At 45.2% G+C, this 8,930-nt stretch overlaps 2 protein-coding genes across 3 annotated transcripts; both read right to left on the bottom strand.

Annotated features, from left to right (window-relative positions):
• Positions 1-918: 918 nt before the first annotated feature.
• LOC136449852 (uncharacterized) lies at positions 919-3,215 on the bottom strand. The gene is made up of 6 exons (XM_066450064.1): positions 3,095-3,215; positions 2,927-3,014; positions 2,738-2,828; positions 1,920-2,004; positions 1,607-1,763; positions 919-1,283 (listed from the first exon to the last, which is right to left on the bottom strand). Exons 1-6 carry the CDS (start codon positions 3,137-3,139, stop codon positions 1,168-1,170), a joined length of 582 nt encoding a protein of 193 aa, XP_066306161.1. The 5' UTR covers positions 3,140-3,215; the 3' UTR covers positions 919-1,167.
• Positions 3,216-5,414: 2,199 nt separating this feature from the next.
• LOC136508702 (uncharacterized) lies at positions 5,415-6,956 on the bottom strand. 2 transcript variants are annotated; one of them, XM_066503454.1, is made up of 3 exons: positions 6,235-6,956; positions 5,981-6,117; positions 5,415-5,691 (listed from the first exon to the last, which is right to left on the bottom strand). In XM_066503454.1, exons 1-2 carry the CDS (start codon positions 6,590-6,592, stop codon positions 6,020-6,022), a joined length of 456 nt encoding a protein of 151 aa, XP_066359551.1. In that variant the 5' UTR covers positions 6,593-6,956; the 3' UTR covers positions 5,415-5,691; positions 5,981-6,019. The 2 variants fall into 2 exon arrangements, with proteins under 2 accessions (XP_066359551.1, XP_066359559.1); XM_066503462.1 differs by having other exon boundaries at positions 5,997-6,117.
• Positions 6,957-8,930: the final 1,974 nt, after the last annotated feature.

The raw sequence follows: 8,930 nt of genomic DNA, 5'->3' as shown, positions 1-8,930 counted from the left end.
TCATTCAGATCAATAGCCCCCACAGGAACATGTGTCATGTGAGCTTGCTGGTTGCTTCTAGGATATGCTTACCCCACTACGAGGTGGCTTAGCAGCAGTGGTCCAATCCAATGCTGGAATAAATGCAGACGGAATTGATAAAAACCTTCTTTGTCCACCAAATCGACACCTATGCAGTGGTTCTTTTGTTCATTGTATCATGAGATGAATAAGTCTAATCTATTTCTACACTCTTTTCTTGATAGGTTTCATCATGAGAAAATTTCATCATTGTGCATGCCTGCCAACGATACAGCAATTTGACTTTCATTTTCACTAGCCGACTTCATCGTTATTTTTAGTACTTATGGATTTAGTATTGGGTTAGATATCCTTGAAGGAATCAAATGTGCTGTGATCCATAAGACTGCATGATGTCTTTTGCACTAAGCAACCTATCACAAGTGACGGTTCAATAACTGTTAACAATAGTGATCATAAACTCTAGTAAAAAGGAGAAGTCACAGCTCATAAGTGCTGGTTAAAGATTTGTCGGCCCTGTTCTCACAACAAATCAGCCAATCAGCCAACGGTACTTTTCAGCCTGGCTTTCCAACTAGTAAAACGATGTGCATTATTACTATCCAACTTGATTGCCATTTCAGCTACGTGGTCATCTTCCACAGACAAAAGAGAGTAGCATTAATTAACTTAAAATGGGGCTGCCAAACCAAGCTGGAGTCATCAATTCATCATGGGCTCAAAATACGAAGGCAATAATGGCCTATTAGCAAATTAGTTGAGCAAATCATGTGATACCTGTTGTAGAGTCACTACATGCTAAATGCATCCATACAAGCGAGCGTTATTGTGATAATAAAAACCTTGGCCCACTGAATGCGAATACATGATTGAATAACCACAGACATAACTAAGAAAAAACTGAATGACATGCTTATCGTCCATTCAGAGTTAACCATTTGAGCACAGCAACATAGTAATTTGACTGTCTTTCATTGGTCGGTAAACTTGAAAAAAGGTATTTCAGGTACTGCACCAGAAGACTCGACCGCGTGCTCTATTACAGGATATATGAGATAGATACGGAAAGAAAACTTTCTACTTTTGATCGTTTGCGTGTTATGTCAGACAAACCAGTGACCATAGAGATGCAGGGAGGTTAGCAGATCACCTCTTCTGCAACAAACTGCTTAACTGATTGTAGATAGTATCTCTCATCATATCCCTGTTACCAGTATTTAAGGTGAAAACAGCTGCTCCAGGATGATTCCGCAACCTCGCAACTGCATTTTACAGTAGTACCATTTAATTAGAGCACTAGTGACTAACAACTTCCAGCTACATTTCAAGAGGAGCGTGGAACGGCGTAATATAAGTCTTGTTTCAGTACAAGAGATATTGTTTAATTTATTGGATGCAGCAAGCATAGCTAGTAGAATACAACAAGCTTTAAACGTGTAGCGAAAGCAGGTTCTCAAATACATATGAATGGATTGGCTGTTAACGAGCAATCAAGGAAATGGTATTTTATACATGATTTTGAACAAAACAGCAAAATTATTAATCAGTAACCTCTGTAAAGTTGCAGAATAGGATAAAATGATACCTCCTGGAATGTCCCGGCCATGCCTAGGAATGGGTATGGTGGCCAGCACTGGTATATTGGATTCAATAACTCTCATTACAGCAGGGAAAAATGCTGAACTGAACAGCTCCATTTTACCCACTTCGTCAATGATGAAGAGATCTGTTTCTTCCTTAACCTGATTCAACAAGAAATATGAAGTATATTTCCTTCTGCATCGTGATCAATCGGAAACAAACTTTAAAACCTTATCATGCATTCATGCTTAAGCTAACAAGCAACATCCCGTGATCCTTGATATTTCATAGCTCTTTCGTAACTTACAACTGCTTACCTGCAGCTCAGGTAATGCTAATGATTCCAAAGATGCTACATCTACTTTGTATTTCCCAACGGTAGGCCATCTAACAGACTCTGAGCTGCAAAAGAACCAAAAAGTAATGGTGTGTGTGAGGATATCAAGGTTACAAAAATTCAGCAAACATATATCAAGGTAGCATTGCGGAAATAAGCAATGGCAACCATGCAGAGTTGGGATAGCTAAAAAATATTAGATGGGCAAAGAGGCAAGAATAGGTGGACGCAGCACTTCATTAATCTTTTGCATATTAACTAACTGGTACGTGCAGGATGGAAGCATATGACAACAAGAACTGGAAAACTCCAAGTTCATCTGAAAATGGAATGTTTATGGACTTATAAGATGTGTGTCAACTAAAGGGAAAAGTAGTGTTACACTTACACATGAGCACAGACTAATACAATTAGCCTGAAAATCTGCATAACTGAAAAGATGAACCACTATCCAGATTCCAATCATCAGCAAAGACAGGTTTAGGATATTGGAGCATGGCCATCTCTTGGTGTTGGCGTGCTGGAAAGGGACCTTCATTTACAATTGAGCAGTGAATTTAACTGGAATTGCTGGGAAGCAATCTTAAACTAGACGTTGGGTAATTTGCTTGTATGCAGAGTAATGTAGTAGCCCCTGTCATTCTCGATGGCTTGAACAATTAGACTACTAATCCACGGTATCAGATAATTTCCATAGTACAGACACATTTCAAAATTCCAACAACCCAAATGCACGGTGCTAGACAAATACCTACTCAATATAAGAATTTAGAACAAGCATTAATGCATAATAGCAACCTGGAAAACTTGGATGAGGAAAGGGGTCCACTTCTGCCGTCGAGCGTGACAACCTCGAATCCTACCCTTTCTCCGCCCTCTCTCACCTCTCCTGCAAACAGAGATAGCACACCGAAACTGGTAAAATTCGTGGTCATCAATTACACAGTGGAACGAACCGGAGTTCGAGAGGGCGAGGCAACGCAGTACGGGTGTAGAATCCGCGAACGGTGAGGTTCGGGTGAGAGCATCTGAGGGTTTCGAACACCCGTATGACCAGCGTCGTCTTCCCCACGCCCTGCAAGTACCCGAAGCCGGAGCCGTAAGGCGGTTGTTGGGAGAAAGGAGGAGCGTTCTGAGAGGTTTCAGGGGGCTTACCGGCGGTCCAGTGACGAGGAGGCACCTCGACGGTGCGGCGGCCATGGACCGGCGAGGCAAGCGGCGGCGGGAGGCGCCGCCGTTCGTGTGAGTTCTGTGAATCTTCAGACCTTCATTCACATGGCAGGAGACGGAAAACGTATGTTTACGTTACCGAAGTTTCACGTGGCGTTCCATGGGCTCGATCCTAGATGGGCTTGGGCCAATGTGCGACCTGTTTAATAGGACGGCCCGAACTCTTATATTACTTATTTTCTGCGATCTTTCTAAAAAACAAACTTATTTTCTGCGATGGATTATTATTTTTCTCTATCTAATCTCTAATGTCTATCTCTATCTCTATTAACTAATGTTTGTAGTTCCATCCAGTCTAAATAATTTTTTCTATAGTTCATACACATATACCAATGTAATCCAAAACGAGAGCCACCACGTGGAAAATCAAGACAACTTTCCCACTATAATCATAAGAAAAAAAGATTAGTTCTTGACACGTCAACAGATAGCTTCTTGCTAACTTGACCAGATATTAGAATTGTAGGTTTTTATGGGTCTCTAAACTAAGTTGCAGAACTTAATATTGAGTTGTATCAACACATAGGTAGCATGAAAGTTAAAATTATGATACATTTACGAGCAAATATGTCTATGTTTTGCAATAAGAGAAAAAACCTTTAAAGTTGTATTTTAATTTGATACAAACTTAGTAAGTTGCCAACATTAACTTAGCTTGTGATGTCATAATCATCATAACGTAATATAGATAGATAGAGAGAGAGAGAGTGAGAGAGAGAGAGGACACAGCGCTATTTGGAGCGCTTCGCTCTAACAGCCTATTCGGTTGGCTGGTTCGTATTATTGTTGGTTCATAAAAAAAACTACAAGCTAGTTTGTGCAAGAGAAAAATACTATTCCAATTAAAAATTTATGATCATTTACGACGAGCTCCAAACGAACGTGCTGTAAATATTGTTTAGAGCGCCGGCGGGGCGCGGGCGGAACCAGCGAAAGCCCCGGTCACCTTTTCTCAACCGTAATACTCGATCCGCAACGCTACAACATCCGCTTCCCAAGACTATACTCGCACCTTTTTGATCGCCGCAGGCCTGCAGCTTTGTGCAACAGTAAAAGCTCTCGCACGCAAATCAATGAGCAAACATGTGCCAGGGCATCTGATGACCGTAAATTGCGTGCATCTAAATCCAACGCGTCAGTCCAAACTTCAAGCGACATTTCTCCACTGGTAGCGTGCATGGAAAAATATTGCTACTTCGTTTATAAACCGTAATTTTCAGTTAAATATTTTTTATGTAATAAATTAACCACTAATACTTTCAGCTAACAGTACTACTTCATTATCTCGATGCTCCTTTTCTCTTTGCCATAATATTCCTTAGTAGTAATAATAGGAGTCCTTAGTAGTAATAATAGGAGGAGCCGTATAGTTGATTTTGTCTCTATACCATGATATTAGATTTGAAAGTAAGCGCTAGTTTAGTTTGGTGAATTTAAGAATTTAGGTTACTGTAGCACTTTTGTTTTTATTTGGTAATTAGTGTCCAATCATGAACTAATTAGACTCAAAACGTTCGTCTCGTAATTTCTAACCAAACCATGCAATTAATTTTTTTTTCGTCTACATTTAATGTTTCATGCACGTATCGCAAGATTCGATGTGATGGGTACTATAGCACTTCTTAGAAATTTGGGGTAGGAACTAAACACGCGCTAATACTTCTTATTAGTAGTAATAGGAGAAACAGTATCGCAACGATAAAATTACACGACTAGTCTCCAAACATTTTTTGAACTAGTAAGATTAGCGTAATTAGTGCAATCAAGTAGTAATAATCAATCAATTTAGTGATTTGTTTATTTCTAAGTATGGGTGGATACGGAAGGAGCAGATTTTCCCACTCAATTAAACGTAAATGCCTATAAGCAGATTTTCCCACTCAATTAAACGTAAATGGCTATAATTAACGAAGTCAATGATTTTATTTCTCTCAATTAGTTGTAAATGCATATGATTAAGGAAGTTAATGATTTGTAGTTAATGTAATTGGTCTCTGCACGTTTTTAGATTAGCAGTAAGTTTTTTTTCCTCCGTATAATCCTGTTTGCTTGGCTTATAAACCGTACTTTTTCAGCCAACGAACGGTATTTTTCTCACCATAAATCAGTCAACAGCAGCTATAGTTTATCAGACAAACGACCATTAGATTAGTAGTAAGATTTTATTTCTCATCCACGTCAGTAGATATTTCGATCAATCAAACTGTAAAAAAGCAACGATTCCAAAAGAAAAACCGTAAAAGACAAATATCGCAGTAGAATACACCACATTTTTAAAAGCAGTAGTAAAAATCCATTACAATATTCTCTTGGACGTTTACAAGTTAACAAGGAAAAAAATGTACATGCTAGCTAGTTTCTTCAATCTTCTGAGATGCATGCATCTGGGATGTGCCTGCTTATACAGAAGAACTCATCTATGCCATGCTTGTCTGCATCACCAGACTGCAGGATGCATCTGGGGACTGCACTGCAGCACGCCAGTTTTGGGAGCAGCTCTGGCCGCTGATGTCTTTGGCTGACTGAAAATACAGATCAAGAAAGACACTAGTCAGTAATCTCATTAGATTAAAATCGAGACTCACATTTCACTAAAAAAACACGGAACAAAACTCATGGAGGACAAACAATTCTGAAATTGCAAAATGACGAAGGGGAGGCAGTGGTAGACTGACGGAAACAAATTTCAATTCAGAAACGAAGGTGGAGGCAGTGGAGATCGACCGACGCAGACAAATTTCAGATTAAAAAAACGAAGGTGAAGGCATTGCGTCATTGACGGATACGAATCTCACGGAAACAAAACGTAACTGATCCAGAGATTTACTCTACTGCCGCCAGCTGCCCAGCTCATCGAGAGGGCCATGCCGATGCAGATTCACGCCAATGGGAGGTCCCTTGTGCCCGTTGAGCACCACCACCACCATGGATATTGCAGCTGCTTCGATCTTCAGAAAAAAATCAATCGGATTAATACAGGCAAAATTCATAAGATTCAACAAAATCATTGTACGGTCGCGAGTTCGGCTTCGATCCATTAGCGTCAGATCCACACGACACCAGACCTGCAGGTAGGGGAGGGGAGGATGCGCCGCCGCCGCTTGGTGGAGTTGGGCACCACCCCTGGTCCGCCTTTGCCACCATTGAGGAGGACGGGAGGGGCATCACAACCAGATCCACGCGGAACAGGGAGCCGTCGTAGGGGAGGACGGAGTTGCCGGCGTCGTAGGGGAGCACATTACCAGCTCTGGCCGCGCCGCCGTCAGGGGCCGCCGAGCGTGCTGGAGGGGAAGGGGCGCCGCCGTCGGGCCCATGCCCCTGCGCCGCAGATGCTGGAGAGGAAGCCGCCGTAGATGCCGTCGCCGGGGAAGAAGCTGCCGTGGAAGGTGTGGCCAGGAGGCGCAGGGCGAGGTCGAGCTCCATTGGGGCGCCGCCGCCACCGAGGTGGCCACGCGCTCGCCACGCCGGGGGAGAGGGCAAGGGGGCGCCGCCGCCACCGACGCCCCATGCCCTGATTCGTCGCGCCGGTGAAGGGGGCGCCGCGTGCAGGGACTAGCCGCGCCACCACAGTCGGGGGACGCCTGCTCGCGGACCTCGCCACCGCCCTTGCCGAGCCGTGCCGCGGCCCTCGCCGCCGCCCAGCCACGGGAACGCTCCGCCGACAAGGCTTCAGTCGCGTGGAAGAGCGCGCCGCCGCCGGTCACGCAGAGGAGAGGGGAGGGGAGGCGCCGCCGCTGCCGGGTGGAGAGCAGAGGATGGAGCCTGGAGGCGCCGTCGGTGTCTGATCCGAATGGAGGGTTAGGAAGGTGCTTATATATATTGGTAAAACGGAGGAATTACGGTAACATTTACAGTGACGTGATACCTTTTACGGTTTCTGCTTGTACGGAGCGGCGGGGACATATGCCATGCGTGACTCGTAGTACACAAGAACTTTACTACCATTCACGCCTGCGTACTTGACGCTTAATTGGTTGGCATTAATAAATTTATGTCACATCGAATATTTAGATACTAATAAGGAGTATTAAATATAGATTAATTACAAAACCAATTACATAGATTGAGGCTAATTTTATTTTTTAGTCTAATTAATATGTCATTAGCACACATTTACTGTAGCACCACGTTGTCAAATTATGGACTAATTAAGCTTAAAAGATTCGACTAGTAAGTTATGTAATTAGTTTCGTAATTAGTTTATATTTAATACTCCATACATGTGTCCAAGCATTCAATGTGACAGGAATTTTAGGAGTTCCTGCTGGAACCAAACAACCCCATACGTTTGCGGGGGTGAGAATACCTTTGTGGGTCTGACATCGCCGGAGTTGGGCGGAGCTCCACCGGCGCTCTAAATATTGGAGCGAGAAAAGCCGACGTCACCGGGCTGTAGCCGCTGGACGTCCGCAAATGACGACCGAATCTCCTTATATTCATTATATTAACGGGTCCGTTTAATTAACCCGCCAATGCATCTCGGGCACCACGTTGGGAGGCTCTTTCGGTGTAAACTAGGTGGTGGGAGTAGTTACTCCTAGCAAGTATGAAAATTTTTCCATATATATATCTCCTACAAATAAAAAAAAGAAACTAGGATCACCGTTTCGTGCGACAATCGTCGCTCCGTCGATCCATCCCTCCCTTTGCGATACCGCGCGTCGTAATCCTGTAAAAGGAAACCCCCTACGACCATCGCCCACACGTGGCTTTGCTCGCCCGCGCATGCAGTACACCCGGCACCGAGGAATCAACGCAATGGAAACACAATCATCGTGCGAGCCCCGAGGAATCATAGCAATCACCGTAATCACCGATAGCTTCGCCGCCGTCCCACGCAATCAACCGCAGCCTGCCCTTCCTTTTTCTCTGGCTACTCCTTCCCATTGCTGCCTGATACCACTCCTAGCCCTACATAAACATAGTCCCGCTCCCAGCCCTGCACAATCAGTGTCCCGCTCCTAGCTCATCGCGGCGTGGAGGATTCCCTTTCGTGCTCCTCTGTCCATGAGGAACCACGCCCGACGTGAAGTCTTAGGGACGCAACGACTACGGATGAGGCCGATCTAATCTGAGAAGCACGCGACGACCTCGCCACGACCATGACCACGCCCTGCACGATGGATTCGCTGAGCCGAGGATGCCGGCTGGGACGCGACGACACAGAAAAGCTCTCGCCCTTGGCTCGACCGAGTCCTTCTACCCCGCCAAGCCCCTAGACTAAACTAAGGATGGTAGCGGATCGGGTTCGGGGCGGATATCCGTGAGTTTTGGGTCCGCGATTTTTGGTTTCGAGGCCTGATTTTTTCCCACGGTTTTTCGGGTTTGGATAGCCGAAATGCTGCGATTTTGGTGCGGATCTTTAATTCCACCCACAGAGCTTCATCGGGCCTCGAAAGATTCAGCCCACTAGTGGCCCAACTAGCAACCCTAAGTATATAAGATCCCATAGCCCTCTCCCACACCCACCCAGCGCCACACGCCGCACCCACCCAACACCGCTCTACTTCTCTCTCTCGGTCCTTAGGCCCTCTCGACCTCGCCCAGTGCCCAGTTAGAGCAAGTAGAGGAGCAGCTTCCGGTGCCACCACCTACACCCACCAGTCACGCAAGTAGAGGAGAAAGGGCTAGCGTGCCTAGCCAGAGCAGGCAGCGGCGCAGCGTCCCTAGCCCCCAGCCCCCAGCCGCAGACCTGTCGACGATGGTGCGAGCCGTGTGACGCTCCCCAGGCCCCAGCCGTAGGCCCATAGGCGGTGGCACG

Source organism: Miscanthus floridulus, chromosome 1 (assembly GCF_019320115.1).
Source record: "Miscanthus floridulus cultivar M001 chromosome 1, ASM1932011v1, whole genome shotgun sequence".
Lineage (NCBI taxonomy): Eukaryota > Viridiplantae > Streptophyta > Magnoliopsida > Poales > Poaceae > Miscanthus > Miscanthus floridulus.
This window is presented reverse-complemented; position numbering and strand designations above follow the sequence as displayed.